The sequence below is a fragment of the Gopherus evgoodei genome, chromosome 18 (genome assembly GCF_007399415.2).
Source record: "Gopherus evgoodei ecotype Sinaloan lineage chromosome 18, rGopEvg1_v1.p, whole genome shotgun sequence".
Classification (NCBI taxonomy): domain Eukaryota; kingdom Metazoa; phylum Chordata; order Testudines; family Testudinidae; genus Gopherus; species Gopherus evgoodei.
In genome coordinates this window covers 1,536,705-1,553,898 of record NC_044339.1, presented here as the reverse complement: position 1 = coordinate 1,553,898, position 17,194 = coordinate 1,536,705, and the positions used below count along the sequence as shown (strand labels likewise).

General features: G+C 57.3%; 2 protein-coding genes across 2 annotated transcripts in view; one reads left to right on the top strand and one right to left on the bottom strand.

Moving 5' to 3' along the window:
* The window catches only part of HSPG2 (heparan sulfate proteoglycan 2), a 189,453-nt gene extending 187,305 nt beyond the window's left edge, over positions 1 to 2,148 (top strand). The window contains exon 95 of the mRNA XM_030537635.1: positions 227 to 2,148. Coding sequence (XP_030393495.1) covers positions 227 to 396 — 170 coding nt within the window. The 3' untranslated portion in view covers positions 397 to 2,148. The remainder of the gene's footprint in view (positions 1 to 226) is intronic.
* A 2,128-nt stretch (positions 2,149 to 4,276) lies between these two features.
* LDLRAD2 (low density lipoprotein receptor class A domain containing 2) overlaps positions 4,277 to 17,194 on the bottom strand; it is a 43,360-nt gene continuing 30,442 nt past the window's right edge. Inside the window, exons 2-5 of the mRNA XM_030537798.1 lie at positions 12,448 to 12,954; positions 9,127 to 9,276; positions 8,631 to 8,771; positions 4,277 to 4,609 (exon numbers count right to left, since the gene is read on the bottom strand). Coding sequence (XP_030393658.1) covers positions 4,362 to 4,609; positions 8,631 to 8,771; positions 9,127 to 9,276; positions 12,448 to 12,954 — 1,046 coding nt within the window. The 3' untranslated portion in view covers positions 4,277 to 4,361. The remainder of the gene's footprint in view (positions 4,610 to 8,630; positions 8,772 to 9,126; positions 9,277 to 12,447; positions 12,955 to 17,194) is intronic.

Sequence of the window (17,194 nt, the reverse complement as noted above, 5' to 3'; positions counted from 1 at the left end):
GTGTGACCTTAGCTCGCTCATTGGCTCGGTTTCCCTTTGTCTCCACGTGAATGGGCCGTAAGAGCTGCCGAGCTCGCTCTTTGGCAGTGCCCGGTGCCCTGGGGCAATGGGCCATGTGGAGTCATCCAGCCCCGGCTGTGGCCGCTGGAGCGCTAGGGACACCAGACCATGGGGCTGCCCCCCGGCGGTGTCTTTGGGAGCTGACTGTTTCTCCTCTTGCCCCCAGGAGGCGCTCCTGACATCCAAGCCCTGACCGCCGGCAAGTTCCGCTCAGGAATCACAGGGTGCCTTAAAAACCTGGTGCTGAGCAGCGAGCCAGGCCAGCCGCCCCAGCAGCCCATTGACTTGCAGCATCACTCGGAGGCGGGAGTTAACATGCAGGAGTGCCCCTCATAGGCTGGCCGCCGCCTGCCCCGCGTCCGCAGGCCAATCGTGGGACGTTGGCTGTTTTATTATTACGATGATTCACTTTTTTAAAGAAACCCAGAGGAAAATGGTGCTTTGCTGCTACCCCAGACCAGTGGGGGATGGGTTTGTTTGTGATTGGTGCATGGCAGCAGGGGGGCAGCCACGCCTCCTGCCAGCCCCATGGGAACTTCAGAACTGAGACGGTGGATTCAACCCAACCGCACTGGGCCCAGGGCCATAGAGAGCCGGGAACCTAACCCAGTGCCAGCCCTCTCCACGTCCTGCCCCACAAGGGCCCCACAGGATGGGGAGCTCCCCCCTCTGCCTTCCGGCTTCAGTGCTCAGAGCATGTTACCCCGAGCTGGGCAGGAAGGAGGGTGGCAGCTGGCTCTGCTGTGCCCCATGCCCGCTATGGGACGGGGGGGGCTGGGGAGAGGGGCAGGCAGGGCATCTTTTCTCCTTTGGGGAGGGACAGGATCTACATTCATCCTCCAGAGTTAGGTGAGTGAGCTCAAAGTCACAGCCTGCCTTACAGGTGGCACGCCTCACCCTGCTCGGTGAGAGCCTGCACCCTCTCTCCAGGAGCAGTGAGGGGGCAGGCGGGGGGCTCCCAGCCTGGTCACCCCTCCCGCTCCATTCCCTGGGCAGCACTACAGGGGCCAGCAGGCCGGGGCAGGAGTTCCCACCAGGATCTGTCTGTTTACACTGTGGCCATCCCCGTTGCCTCAGCCACGCTCCAACCCCCGCATGGTGGCTGCCCCAAGCCCCTAGCTGGGGCTGTCTCCCTAGAGCCTCACCCGAAGGGTCGTGATGCGGAGCAGGAGGGCGGGGCAGGCCCTGGGAGCGACCACAGCTCATGCTGCAGGGTACCCTGGCCGGCATCCTGCATGCACGGCTGGGGGCCCATGCATAAGGGCAGCCCCACGGCTTGCTCAGGTGCTGGTGGCAGGGGCATCCCATGGCCAGAGGCTGTTACGTGTTCCTGTGGGCAGCGAGCAGACACGCCCCCCTCCCCCCAAAAAAGATCATTCCTCCCCGCTCAGACGTGCGGACAGATGCAAGTGCCTTACTAGCAGCAGGACCCTCTGGGGGCCGGGCTACCCCTATTCACCCAACAACCATTGGGCAGACACTTAAAAGCTGCCCGCCCGTTCCCCGCCCTGCCCTGCCTGGCTGGGGGGCGTTCCCTGCTCTGGAGCCGTCTGCTCACAGGACAATCTTCGTTCGCTGCTCTTGCCGGCTCTGCCAGGTCCAGATCTAAGCACTTACCCAGTGCCAGGCCCTGCGAATTGCACCACCAACTGCACTGGCTGGAGCCTGCCCAGCATCACGGCTCCTTTTTCACCACCAGCGTCACTTTGTGGGACAGAGACGACTCGGCCTAGGCAGTGGCAGGCCAGGCAGAACAGCCCACTGCAAAGAGCCCTTCGCCCCAGCCCACCACCGGCTCCCTGAGCAGAACTGAGGGCTCCAAGGGCACCTGTTCGAACAGAGCCCAGCAAACGTCACCGCTCTGCCTGGGGTGACGTCCCACCCAGGGCGAGGCACCAGCATATGGCACGGCTCCCGCTGCCTTGCATTGCCCGTCTGCCCAGGGCAGCTGCCACCCCAGAGAACAGCAGGGAGCCAGGCTGCTTGTGTTCCTGCCGTTCAGACGGCGCCGTTAATGCACCCGACCCCAGACCACGTCCGACTTGTGCTGTTTCACTGGATTCCTATTAAACGACAAATAACGCCTGAGCTGTCTGTCGGAGGGTGAGCTGCGCCTCGGCCCATGTGTCTGTCTCAGGCGCCTGCCGGCCGGGCCAGAAGTCATGGTGCGGGGAGTGTTAGCAGTTCTCCCATGGGGTCCTCTTTGTTAATGAATCCCAACAGCTGCAGGCAGGGCCTCACCAGTCCTATGGGCTCATTAAGCCAAGCCAGCACCTGGTGGGGCTTCTTCTGGGGTGGGATGGGAGCCAGGGGGAAGCCCACACGCCTCTTCCTCTGGCTGGGGAGCAGCATTTGCGCTAGGGCCACAAGTGCTGAAATGCAGCTCAGCTCCAGATGAGAGGAGCTGCAGCCAGTTTACACCAGATGGGGCTCTGGCCCACTGGCCCGAGTGCAGGAGCTGGGGGAAAGCCCCAGGGCCCCTTTTGTCCCTAAACAAACCAGATTGGGGCCCATTGCTCTGCCTCGACCTGCCGGGGGCAGGGGCACTGCATCGCACCAGCTTGGCGGCAAGGCAAGAGGGGCAGGGGCCTGGCCACTGGCAGAACTGCCCTGGGCAGGCCGGGGGGCCCTGCCATTGCAGGCCAGGCTCTAACCAGCCCAAAGCTGGCGGTGGATTCTCCCTGAAAAGGCCCCAAGCCTGCTCCGCTCAGCCTGAACCATCTCAGGGATGGGGCTGCCACCCTGCGCTGTGCGAGTGCCCCAGACTTGCCTAGCTTCCCAGCCTCAGCTGGGTCCCACAGAGGGCAGGAGTGGCCATTGGTGTCGGCTGTCCTGAGGTTGGGAGCCGCCTGGGCTTGGTTTCCAGAGGGGCTGAATGCTGGCAGCTCATGGGGTTGCAGAGGAGTTTGGGGGCTTGGAGCTGCTGCCAAATCCGGCCCTCGGCACAGCCGGGGCACCTGCAAAAGAAGGCGGGTGCAGCGCCCCAGGAAGGGGCCAGGTCTGGTCACCCCTGAAGCGCTTGCAGTAGCATGACCCGGGCAGCACGAGTGACGCCCACCCAGCCTCCCCGCTTGCAGGGCCAGCCCAGGGCTGGGCACACACCGCTCCAAAGCAAAGGGCCTGCTTGTTTTATTCGCCGCGGACAACCTGCTGGGGTCACATCACGTGGTGGGACAATGCGTTCGGTGCGGCAGGCATCACCACAGGCCCGGGCAGAGCGCTGAGGGGGACTCGGCCTGCTCCCAGCAGCACGGTGCTCGGAGGCGAGGGGCAAATCCCCACTCAAGCCGCCGGTGAATCAGTTGCTCCTTCCGCCACCTGCATCACTTACTGGGGCAACTCCCGGGCTCCCTAGCAGCCCTCAGGGCCCTTGTGTTTCGGGGGCAGGGGGGGAAGCGGCTGAACTGATCCATGGGAGGAGGCGCAGGGAGCCTGGCCTGTGTCTATGGGAGTGAGCAGAGGAGGTATTGGGAGCTGCCCCGTTCTCTCTCATCTCTCCCCACCCCGCACCCAGCTGGTATCCACAGCCCGGCCTGCTGTGACCCAAACCAGCGGAGAGAATCCCTGCGCCCAGACAGGAAAGGGCGGTGTCACGGAGTCACCGGGCGATGCTCTGGAACTGCTCCCCACCAAGCCAGTTAGGACTTTGGGGAGCCTCCTCTACCTTGGAGCAGACTTGTTTAGGGCAAGAAGCTTACACTGCTTTACCTTTTGGGTTTCTTTTTGGAGCATTTAGCATTCTCTGCCCCTTCGTGCGCTTCCCACAGCGAGTCCACCCCAGCGGGGTTCTGGGGAAACCACCGGGTTTTGCACCCCCACTTTGCAGTCAGACGTGACTCTCAGCCAGCCAGTAAAACAGAGGTTTATTCGATGACAGCAACAGGGTCTAAAACAGAGCTTGTAGGTACAGAGAACTGGACCCCTCGGCTGGGTCCATTCTGGGGGGCAGTGAGCCAGACCCCCAGGTCTGCCCTCCACCCTTGACCCCCGCCAGCTCCAGACTAACAACCCCCTCCAGCCTCTCCTCCTCTGCTCCGTTCCTTTCCCAGGCCAGGAGATCACCTGATCTCTGTCTCCAGCACCTTCAGCTGGCACCTTTGCAGGGGAGGGGCCCAGGCCATCCGTTGCTAGGAGACAGAGTGTCAGGCATTTAGGTGCACTGGCCCTTTGCTTTACCAGATACTTAAGAACTGCCATGGGGACACTGAGGCACCAATACAGTATTCAGAGAAAACATTAAGAACTTTCCCAGTTCGTCACAGGCGGCTCTCTGCTCCTCCAGCCCGGTGCCCTGGCTGACATCAGATGGGCAGCTCGGCGCTGTGCTGCGGCGTGACTTTGCTGGAACAGCCGTGGTTCCTGGGGGCACAGCTGCGGGGGCAGAGTTGGCACGAGGCCCATATGGAGTTGCAGCCAGGCAGGAACCGGCAGGCCCCGAGTCTCCAGACAAACCAGCCAGGGGACCAGCAGCACCAGAGCAGGAGGGCTGAGCCCATGCCCAGCCCCAGGAGCATGTAGAGGACCAGCAGGGAGCACGAGCTCCTCTTACCTGGAGAGGAAGGAAAAGGGCTGGGGACAGTGAGTGCTGGATGCCTCCCTTCAGCTCCCCAGCACTGCTCTGCCCACTATGTGCTGGAGCCAAAAGCAGACCACTCTGGCAAGCCTGCCCTGCCACAGAGTGGGCAGAGCCCCATGGGGCCACAGGGCCTGAGTTGCTGCCACCCTGCTCCTTCTGCAATGTGGTGCTAAGCCAGCTGCAGTGTGCATGGGGCGCGAGACACCAGGGACAGGGTGGACAGAGGCGGCAATGCTGCAGCAGGCTCCCAGACACTGGCCCGCGCAGGGTCGCTGTTGGGCGCGGAATGGAGCAGGTTCCCGTTGCAGGGCCCAGAGCCTCGGCGAGGGTCAGTGTGAGACAGCAACTGATCTTCCACTCCGCTGCCAAGGGGCTGCTCCTAGAGCCTGAGCTCAGAGCAGGGGGGAGGAGGAACACACGTACACATGCCTGTCATCGCACACGTATCATCACACACACATCACCACCACCTGTCATAGCACGTGTACGTGTGTCATTGCACTCACATGCACCAACCTGTTATTACAAATGCAGCCACCTCTCTGCACGTCTCATAGCACAAGTACACATGCACCTCCCCTATTGCATACACCTGCATCTACCTGTCAATGCATGCACACAAATCATACACCCACCTGTCATTACACACATGCACACCTGTCATTACAACCATCATCATGCACACATAGCTGTCATTGCAAACACACATAGCTGTCATTGCACGCACACAAACACGTGTCATTGCACAGGTATCATTGCACATGTACACACACACAGCTGTTATTGCATATGCACACAGGTAAACCTGCAACTACATGCCATTAGACACCCATGCACATGTGTCATTGCACACATGCACATACACATGCCTGTCATCAGACGTTTGTCATTACACATGTACACACTACATGTCATTGCACACACATGCATGTCATTGCACATGTGCACATATTACATACACATCATTGCATATGGACACGTGTCATTACACATGTGCATACACCTGTCATTATACACACATACACATGCACCCACCTGCTGTGCATGCACCCATGCATGTGTCATCACACACATCCATCATTGGACATGCACACACACACAGCCACATATCTGCCATTGCACACACACCCATCTGTCATTGCCTATGAGCACACGTGTCATCACACAAGTACATACTGACGTCATTACAAATGCACTCACGTTATTGCACATGTACGTACATGCCTGTTATTGCACACACACATCGCACATGTACACACCTGTCATTGCACAAGTGCATTCGTCACCACACACATGCACCCACTTGTCATTACACACAACCACCTTCACACACGTGCACACAACCACCTGTCATTACACTAGCACACATCATCACACATACACACACACCTGTGGTGACGAACTAGGAATGTTCTTAATGTTTTCTCTGAATACTGTGTTGGTGCCTCAGTGTCCCCTATGCCTCTCCACTCCACCATCACCAGTCCATTCTGCTGTTGCTTCTCCTGCAACTTTTCCTCAGGCTCTTGCTCTCTCTCACAGTCCTCTCGCTCTCTTGGGCTCTGCTCCAATCCCATCCATCTCCGATTCCCTGATGGGGAACCCGATCGTGAAGACCCTCGTCTGGTTGGGGACCAGACTCTCGGGGATGCCTGGCTGCTGCTCCAGCTGCTCCCAGATCCTCTTGTAGCCCCATCTGGGTCAGGAATCTGCTCCTCAGAGCCGTCCTCCTCCTCCAACTGCACGATTAACTGTGCCTTGGTGAACTTCCCCAAGCATAACGCTCTCTTTCTGCACGGGATAACAATGTTCTTCTCAAGGAGATGGTGATAGGCCATCACTTCACCGTTCCCAAGTTGCTCTGAGGCCTGTGTGCTCTCAGCTCCCCCATGGTTTCCAGGAAGAACCCCTGGTGTGCCAGCCCCTCTTGTGATCACCACCTCTTTGCCAGAGTCGAGCTGCAGACTCCTCCTGCAATCCCCAGGGGAACCCTGTTACAGCAAAAGTCCTTCACTCTCCCAGGGTCGAGCAGCAAGCTCCTCCACCCCAACACTGCTCCCTGCAGTCCTCAGGGGAACCCCGTTACTCCAACAGTCCTTCTCGCAGGTCACACACTCCCAGAGGTTAACCGCCCCCTGAAACCATCCATCTCTGAGCCTTCAACATGCCTGGTCCTCGTTATCCCCCCTTTGTTTTACTGCTCCCCAGTCACTTACTGCAAGCAGCGCTGTACACGGGGTGCAGTATATCCCACTTCTATCACCAGTTGTCATGGAGTCCCCGGGTGATGCTCTGGAACTGCTCCCCACAAAGCCAGTCAGGACTTTGGGGAGCCTCCTCTCCCTTGGAGCAGGCTGTCTGCAGGGCAAGAAGCTCACACGTCTTCACCTCCTGGGTCTCTCCTTGGAGCATTCAGCATCCTCTGCCCCTCCGTGCACTTCCCACAGCGAGTCCACCCCAGTGGGGTCCTGGGGAAGCCACAGGGTCCTGCACCCCCACTTTGCAGTCAGACGTGACTCTCAGCCAGCCAGTAACACAGAGGTTTATTCAATGACACGAACAGGGTCTAAAACAGAGCTTGTAGGTACAGAGAACGGGACCCCTCAGCCGGGTCCATTCTGGGGGGCAGTGAGCCAGACCCCCAGGTCTGCACTTCACTCCTTGTCCCCAGCCTGCTCCAGACTCAAACCTCCTCCAGCCCCTCCTCTCTGCTCAGCCCCTTTCCCTGGCCAGGAGGTCACCTGATCTCTTTGTTGCCAACACCTTCAATTGGCACCTTTGCAAAGGAGGGGCCCAGGCCATCAGTTGCTAGGAGACAGTGTCAGGCACTTAGGGGCACTGGCTCTTTGCAGCAATCACACACCCTTATTCAAACCACCTAGATACTTAAGAACTGCATAGGGGACACTGAGGCACCAACACCGTATTCAGAGAAAACAGTAAGAACATTCCTAGTTTGTCACACCTGTCATTATAGATGCACACACATGCATCATTGCACACATACACACGCCCCTGCCTGTTATTATACACATGCACACGTCACACACGAGCACACGTCATTACAGACACATCTCATTGCACACACACGTGTCATGACAGTCTCATTGCACATGGACATTTGTCATTGCACACGTCATTGCACCTGCACACATATCTGTCATTGCACATGGATGCACACATCCATCATTTCACATGCGCATGTGTCATAAGATGCTCACACGTCTCTCATTGCACACATGCACAGCCACCTGCCATTACACACATCATCACACATGTCTGTCATGACACATACATAGCTCTCATTGCACACACGCACGTACCCACACATCTGTCAATCCTTTTGCAAAGTGCTGAGGGAATCCTGGGCTTTGGCCTCCCAGAAACTAGATCAGAAGGGGTCCAGGATGCCCACAGGTTTGGGCTCCCCCCAGGGCATGTCGCAGGGAAGGCTGATCCAGTGGTTCGGGTACTGAGCTGGGACCTGGTTCGAGGCCGTGCTCTACTACAGCCTCCCTGTATGGGGTGACCAGACAGCAAGTGTAAAAAGTCAGGATGGGGGGGGGGGGCGTAATAGGTGCCTATATAAGAAAAAGCCCCAATAAAATCAGGACATCTGGTCACCCCACCCCCATGTGACCTTGAGTGCATAGGTGCCAACTCCGTGGGTGCTCTGGGGGTCAAGCACCCACCGGAAATAAACGGGGTGCTCAGCACCCACAGGACCTTTTGTGGGCTACAGTGGTTGAACTGTGCTCCTGCCCCCGCTTGGCCTACCCCCCCCCCCGAGGTCCTGCCCCCGCTCACGAGGGGAGGCGGAGGCAGAGCGGAGCACCCACTGGCAAAAAGATGTCAGTGCCCCTGGCCGTGCCCCAGTCCCCGTCTGTACCTTGGGGAAAAGCCCAGCCCTGCCCCCAGGGCATGCTGAGAACAAGGCCAGGTGCTGAGCACATTTCTAGGCCAGGCCCAGGACATTGCATGTGGACTTAGGTACCTGTTGCATACTCGTCCTGGGGCGTGGTGTCTGGGGCCAAGGGCTGGCTCTTCTCTGCCTCGCCACAGGCTGCCAGGCAGGGAGTGATGTGGGCTGCAGGGCTGCTCGCAGGCTGGAGAAAGGCTGATGTGGGCGGGCGGCCTGCATGGGGGAGAGGAAGGGGGTGTAATTGCACCAGCTGCCAGTGCAGGCATCAGCCCAGCAAAGAGTCCCCAGGCCAGGAAAACCCTTGGAGTGGAGCAGCCCTGAGCTTCTGCTGCCCCCTCCCACTCCTGGCTACTGCCTCAGCTAAGGCCCCACAGAACTCCCCCCCCCGCCCGCCCTGATCTGCTTGCTCCCCCGTCCTCCCATCCAGAATGCTCCCCTGCACTCCTGAGTGCACCAGGCAGGATCAGGCCCATATTTTCCAGCCCTCTTATCCATTATCTGCTCTCTGGGGTGCTCCCTCTACCCCGCCCCTGCCTGCCCTCCCTGGGTTCTCCCCACCCACACTGACCTCTGCACTTGGCAGGGGGGTGGGCTGCCTGGTCCGAGCCATCCCCGCAGTTGTCGATCCCCGTCCGGTCACACACCAGGCTCATGGGAATGCACTTGCTGTTGCGGCACTGGAAGTACGGCTCCTCGCTGCACTCGGACGTGCTGAAACCTGAAATGGACATGGCCAGCGCTGACAGCATGGCAGCACCTGGTGTGTCACACACCCCTGGCGGCAGCTACTAGCATGCACTGGCATGGGAACATGACTCAGTGGCAGAGATCAAGTGTACAGGCTCCCGCGGATGAGGAGTTTAGGGTACAGGAGATGGCTCAGGGCTGGGGCAAGAGCTTGGGCTGTGGGTCTGGGAGGGAGTTTGGGTGCAGGAGGGGGTTCTGAGCTGGGGCAAGGGGTTGAGGTGCAGGCGGGGCTCCAGGCTGGAGCAGGGGGTTGGGGTGCAGGAGGGGGCTCCAGGCTGGGCCAGGGGGTGAGGCATGGGGGGAGGTTTGGGGGTCGGGTGACTGGACAGCACGTAGCTCAGGCAGCTCTCAGAAGAAGTCAGCCTGTCTGGCTCCTAGGCAGAGGGGCCAGGGGACTCTGTGTACTGCTGTGACATTATTGATATAAACTGGGACCATAGAGAACATGGTTGCAACCAAGGTCCTGTAATGGCACCAAATCTTGTGCAAAGGGGGGCATATAAGGTGTCGAGGACCAGGTTATGGGTTACTGGTTATGATTATGCTGTCTGTATGTCTGTATCATTTTGTAGTTGAAGTTATGAGTATTGGATCTATACTGTCTGTATTTCAAATTGGTGCTGTAGTTCTGGGTGACACCCCAGACAAGTTGATGTTAGCTCTGCTTAGCCTGCTTGATGGCCCATTAAGGACCATCAGCTACACAACTGACCCATGGAGAGGAGGCAGATACGCCTTGTAACTCAGCAGGGTGTGCAGGGACTTGCCCATGTGACTCCAGACTCCATTTTGCTGTAATTTTCCACAGTAAGAACAAAGAAGTGTTCTTACACCTGGAAGTGCCTATATAAGGCTGATGCCTCATCTCCATCTGGTCTTCAATCCTGCTTCCTACCTCTGGAGGGACTTTGCTACAAGCTGAAGCTCTACACAAGGGACTGATGACCCATCCCAGCGGGGGATGTTCTCCAGAGACTTGATTTGAACCTGCAGTTTACTCCATCACTGCTACAAGCCTGAACTAAGAACTTTGCCATCACTGTATGGAACTGATTCCATTTAACCAATTCTAGCTCTCATTTCTACCTTTTTCCCTTTACGAATAAACCTTTAGATTTTAGATTCTAAAGGATTGGCAACAGCGTGATTTGTGGGTAAGATCTGATGTGTATATTGACCTGGGTCTGGGGCTTGGTCCTTTGGGATCAAGAGAACCTTTTTCTTTTACTGGGGTGTTGGTTTTCATAACCATTCATCCCCAGGACGGGTGGCACTGGTGGTGACACTGGGAGACTGGAGTGTCTAAGGAAATTGCTTGTGTGACTTGTGGTTAGCCAGTGGGGTGAAACCAAAGTCCTCTTTGGCTGGCTGGTTTGGTTTGCCTTAGAGGTGGGAAAACCCCAGCCTTGGGCTGTGACTGCCCTGTTTGAGCAATTGATCCCAAATTGGCACTCTCAGTTGGGTCCCGCCAGAACCGCATTGTCACAACTGCCTGCGCCTCCAGGCACCTCCCCTGCAGCTCCCACTGGCCACGGTTCCTGGCCAATGGGAGCTGCAGAGCCAGTAATCGGGGCAGGGGCAGCACACGGAGCCCGCTGGCTGTCTCAGTGCCTAGGAGCCGGACATGCCAGCAGCTTCCAAGAGCCAAGCGGAGCCAAGTCAGGCCTGGAGCCGGCCTTAGCCCCGCTGCACCACCGACTGGCCCTTTAGCAGCCTGGTCAGTGGTGCTGACCAGAGCCGCCAGGGTCCCTTTCCAACGGGGCATTCTGGTCGAAAGCCTGGCAACCTTAGCCATGCTGCAGCATTTCAGACCCAGGATCTCTACAAGCTGGGGCCCTGCCTGGGACACTGCAAGCAGGAATTAACACGCCACTAGCCACAGGTGAGCCAGCAGGGCCAAGTCTGCAAGAGGCTAAGGATATGGCAGCACCCACTGCTCTGGGGAGGAGATGGCCTCTCCAGTCGTGGGGGGAGGCACCAGAGCAGTGGAGATGTCTAACCAGAAAGAACGGCCTTTGATTTGTCTTGGGACCCACTGGCTCTGGGGCCTGGCAGTGACCACTGAGAGCAGAGCCAGGCAATCACGCCACCCACACCCAGCTCACTGGTGTCAGGGACAGGTCGCCACTGATCTCAGCAGGGCCATGAGGGCACCCTGGCTAAAGGGCTCTTTGCAGGGCCAGGAACCCTGTGTCTCAGAGCCCCAGACAGCTGGCACGCCCTGAAGCCCTGAACTATGCTGGCCACAGTGGGCTCGGCTCTGCGCTGGGCGGGGAGAGAAAGTGTGAGGGTTCATGTGAGAGGATGTGCAACCTTGTGTGAGATTGTGTGTGTGTGTGTGTGTGTGTGTGTGTGTGTGTGTGTGTGTGTGTGTAGCTGTTCATGTGCAGCCTTGTGTGAGACTCTGTGTGCGTGTGTGTGTGTGTGTGTGTGTATGCAGCTGTTCATGTGCTGCCTTGTGTGTGTGTGTAAGCATGTGTGCAGCCATGTGTGAGATGTGCTATGTGTGTGTGCAGCCTTGTGTGTGTGTGCAGGGGTGTTTGTGTGCCTGTGTGTGTGTATGTATATAGGTATGTGTGCAGCCTGTGTGAGACGGTGTATGTCCAGGAATATATGTGCAGCTGTGCGCGTGGGACATAGGCCCCCGTCGGTGTGTGTTCCAGGTGACGCTGGAGTCCCTGGCAAATAGGTGCATTTTCCCTGTGCTCAGATGAGTGTTCGGGGTGATGCGCTATCACACATGCTTGCTGCCAAGTCCATGTCGTGCCTGATCCACCACCACCCCTACTGCCTGTCATGTGGCCTTTTGAATCTGCACCCCTGGGCATTCACGTGCCAGCCCTGCCTCTGCCCCCTGCCTGCCCTGACCCAGTCACCCAAGGACAAGGCTCCTGTGGAGCCTGGCAGAGATTCAGCAGGTGGCACAAATACTCTGTTTATTTCTGCCACTGAAGCCTTTTGCCATATGTGCCCTGTCCCTGTGATGGCCAGTGACCAGGCCCCAGGGCCCAGCTGGCGAGGGCCCCCCATGCAGGTGGGGGGGGGGGGGCTGGGCAGCTGATCTTTGGACTGAATACTGGTTGGAGCTGGGCAGTCTGGCAAAGTCCTTTGGCTTGTGCTGCCTGCACGCATGGCCCCTCACCCAGCCGGAAGGATGTAAAATCACCCACGAAATCCACCCGGGGCTGCTGCCCCCGTGTCACCAAGCGCAGGGTCAGGTAATTCCCGGTGGACAGGATGGGCCTGGGGATGCTCTTCCCACACAACGGGAACCCCAGCGGCTCGGCGGCACGATCTCTGCCATCATAGAATTGCACAAACGATCCAGCATTGCAGGGGTCCTGAAGCTCCCAGTCTCCACCGGATGAGGGCTGCCCAGGCCCCCTTTGGCTGGGCCTGGCAGTCTCTGGGGACAGAGGCGCTCGGGTGGCGTTGGGCAGGGACCCACCGCTGGGGGCCAGGCGCAGCAGGCTGTACACCAAGAAGAAGCGGAACTGGAACTGGACTTTGTCTCTGGGCGACGCGGCCTGCATGGTGAGGGAGCAGTCCGTCCCCGTGGCCACGAAGTAGTAGCGCCGGGAGTCCCTGTGCGAATTGATAATCAGCCCGTCGTCTCTGATGGTCTGCCCACAAAAATCCACCAGGTTAACTGGGGTGGGGGGAGAGAGAAAGAAGTCACCATCCAAGCCCCAGCAGTATGTGCAGCCCCTGAATCCCATGGCCACTGCCTCTGTCCCTGCCCTGGGAGACGGCAAAGAATGCAAACGGCTGCAGGCTCATCCTGCCTAGCGCCCAGCTGCTCTAACAACGTGCACCAGCTCACACAGCTGCAGCCTGCTCTGGGGACACACAGACGCCGCCTTCCAGGGTTGCGCCTCTGACCCCAAGGGCCAGGATCCACAAACCCCACAGCAGGCAAGAAGGGGTTAAAGAGCAGCTGTGGACTCAGGCAGCCCTGCCCCACGCACCTATGACTGATGCCAGGTTTGGAGGTGGTGCTTTACCTGGGAGAAGCCCAGTTCAGAGGACCCCCAGCTCTGGGAGAGCATCAGGCTTCTACCCCTCAGCTCCCAGCAGGAAGCCTAGCTGCTGTCAGGCTCCTGCACATAGTGGGTGCAGTACGATGGCTGGGTCCCTGGTGGTGCTGGGCTTTATTGCTGTTAGTTTGGTTTTCATGCTTTGCTGTGGCCATAGGTGCTGGAACGGGGTGGAGCTGGGGGGCTGCCATACCCCCGGGCTTGAAGTGCGGGGGGAGGAAGTTTGGGGATTGGTCCTGCTTTGAGCAGGGGGTTGGACCAGATACCTCCTGAGGTCCCTTCCAACCCTGATATTCTATGAGTCTAAGTGGTTTCCATCATTTACAGTTTGGTTCAAAGTCTCTCAGCACCTCCCCATATAAAAACTTCCCGCACCCCTGGCTGTGGCAGCGGCTGGGACATGAGCCTGGCGCCAGGGTGAGCCCCTGCACCCAAGCTGAGCTGGTGCAGGAAGTAGCTGAGGGAAGAAGGAAGTGGGTTGATGAGGCAGAAAACCCACTTGCTGCAGGGTCCCTGGGCTGGATCCAGGGTGGGGCAGGGACTGGATCCCTACAGGCTCACCAAGTAGGCTGCATGGAGGCCCCAGACACAGGGGCCAGAAGGACTAAGGGGCTGGACCATGGCACTGCTGAGCTAAGCTCTGGTTCATCCAAAAGGGCTGAGCATAACCGTAGCCTGGCTGGAGGCCATGGGGGATGGGACAGCTGGTCACAGGGGTATGGAGAGGCAGTACCCTGCGACACTGCCCCCAGCCACATGGCAGCATTTCAGCCTGCAAGGCAGACCCCTGCAGAGGGGTAACAGCCCCCCAAGGTCACCATGGCTCCCAGAATGAAGTCTGTCGGGGGGAATAATCCCAGGGCTGCTGGGGGCTGGGCCAGCTGAGTACAGGGGACTGGCAGGCCTTGTCTCAGGCAGTGTTGTTGGCACTGGGGCTCAGGCAGTGATTTCACTGCCAGCTGAGACCCTGGCCATGCTCCGTCCGGGGGACACCAGGCTTGAGGGGCTGGTGCGCTGTGGAAGCTGTTGTCCACAACAATCTGCACCAGTCATGGCTGCTGCAGCCCAAACCTCCAGTCAGGGAGAAGAGGTGGCAGGGAGAAGACCCCAGAGAACTACAACTTTGACAACCTTCCCAATAGTAATTTGCAAGATTTTTAACTGCAAAAAAAACTCCACATAGAAACTGGAGATATTCAGGTATCATCTCTAATTTATGCTATGGGGAAATAGGCAGAGAATATCTTTAAATCTATTGACTTTACTGAAGAAGTCACAAAAGATGATTATGGACAAGTTTTGACTATGTTTGATGCATATTTTATACCTCAGAGAAATGTAGTTTATGAAAGACCATGTTTTCACCAGAGAATTCAAAAAACCAGGGGAAAACATTGACTGAATTATAAGAGCTCTGAATACACTGGCTGAAACCTGAGATTTGGGGAATGCAAAACAGGAAAACATCAGAGTCAGGCTGGTTACTGGGTTAACAGATAAAACCTTTCACAGCAGCTACAGCTGAAGAGATTTAACCCCAGCCACAGCTATACAGAGAGCAAAGCAATTAGAAATAGTCAAACAACAGACCAAATGGTGGGAGGAACTTTGAAAAACCTGAAACTAGCTTAGAAGCTGCAAACGGACACTTGGTTGTTATCATAAACCCCTGAGGCCAGGAGAGAGAACTCACAGGCTAAAAGCGACAAATTCCAGCCTAGTGCCCAAGGTGTGGAAAAAGTCATGTCCCAAGAGATGATTCATGTCCAGCCAGAGGCGCATGGTGTAATATGTGCATGAAACATGGACATTTTGTGGCTGTTTGCTGCACCAAAGCAGTCAGGGAGTTGACTCATATTATAGACGATCAAGACAAGCCGTTGTTCTGGGATCTATCACTTGTGATGACACAGAACGTGCCTGGAGAGTGAAACGGACTATTGATGGTGAGACTATTGAATTTAAAATTGACTCAGAGCTGACATCATCTCATCTCAGCAATTGCCGTCAACCCCTCTCAGAGCTGAATTTACCTGTCACAGCTCTGACGAGCCCTGGAGGGATTCTGAGCCGCATGGGCCAGCTCCCCACAGAACAACTTACAAAGACAAGAGCTTTGTGTTCAGAGTGTATGTGATCCAAGGACACAGACCAACAGCCTTCCCAGCCGCAGCGGGGCAGCCATGATGGGCCTAGTGAGAAAGGTGGACGAACTTGATGGAATATTTGGTGATATTGGACTTCTGAAAGTGCAAATGACCTTAAGAACCAATGCTGAACCATATCAGGGGTGAAAGTAACTTCGGACACTTACCAGGACGGGACGGGGCCAGTTCCAGCCCCTAGAAGGGGCGGGGCCTCAGGTGGAAGGGGAAGCATCCCCTAGTCAGCCCTTCCAGGCTGCCTGGCCCGCACTGCCCGGGGCTCCAGTGGGGATTCAAAGCAGGGCTCTGGAGTAGAGCCGGAGCTGCCCCAGAGCAGTGGAGCTGCAGGTTTTTGCCTGGAGCCGGAGCAGAGCCAGAGCACAGCTCCAAAGCCCTGATTTAAAGGGCCCGGGACTCCAGACGCTGCTGCCGCAGTAGCAGCAGCAGCAGCATCTGCAGCCCAGGCCCTTTTAAATCGCCGGCCCTGGGGCAGCTGCTCCCTTTGCCTCCCCCTGCCCATCGGTGGCCGAGGGGGGGCAAAAGGGGCAGGAACATTAAAGCACTGCAAGGTCCTTTGCTGCAGCAGCGCTTTAACGTTGCAGCCCTCTCCCCATTCCCCCCATTGGTGGCCCTGCCATTACGGATCCTACCAGCGGGGCAGCTGCAGGGGAGGCACAAAGGGCAGGGTGCACACAGGCCAGTGCGGGTTCTTACCGACACGCCGTACCAGCCCGTAGCAGCTCCCTTGCAGCCCTGCATACAGTGCACATACACCGTGCAGGATTCCTAGCCCATTACTTGATAAAGTGGAAACTGAGTTAAAGCCAACTGCACGGTGTGCCCCAATGGTACCAAATATAAAGAAAAATTGAAAAATACAAATCCCAATGGATCTGAACAGACTCAGGGAAGCAGCTGTGAGACAAAGATCTCCCCTTCCACACCGGCTGCGGATCAGGGAGCGGGCGGATTGGACCTGGGAATGTTGCAGGGGAGTTACAGTGGGGATGGGGGACTTCCCTTGAAGGAAGCTCCCTGAGCTGTAACCTGAGCCAGGAGGGGGGTTGGGAGAGTGACACTTTCTGCCTGGGAGACTGAACAGAGGAGAGGAGGAGCAGAGGGAGGGGGAAGAAAGCTGCTGGAGGAGATTTTGTTTTCAGACTTGGGCTGGGTGGTGCAACGCAGGGAACCCCAAGCTGGGGTCTAAGCTCCCTGAATCCCCAGAAGGACTTGATTGAGGGGTCCTAGCTGTACCTACACACTCCGCTTGGGACTGTGTTCCTGTCGTCTAATAAACCTTCTGTTTTACTGGCTGGCTGAGAGTCACGGTGAATCTCAAGAAGAGATTGGAATTGCCAGTGCACCTGAAATTTTCCCCAAAACAATGGCAGAATTGCTCACTAACACAAATGGAGTTGTAGTTCTCATGGACGATATTCTGATATCCTGTCCTCACAGCAGATGGTAACTGTCTCCTCACAGACAAAAGCTGGGCAGAGCACTCTGCTAGTCTCCTGATCCGTCAATCCACTATGTCCAACGGAACCATCCACTCCCTCCCGCAGTGTCCTGTCCTGGAGGGACTGTCCATGGACCCTTTTTTAGACAAGGTTACTAAAGCCATCAAGCAGCTGTCCAGGGCCAAGTCTCCGCCCCTGGTTGCATTCCACTTAATGTGTACAAATGTGGAGGTGTTCACCTGGTCAGA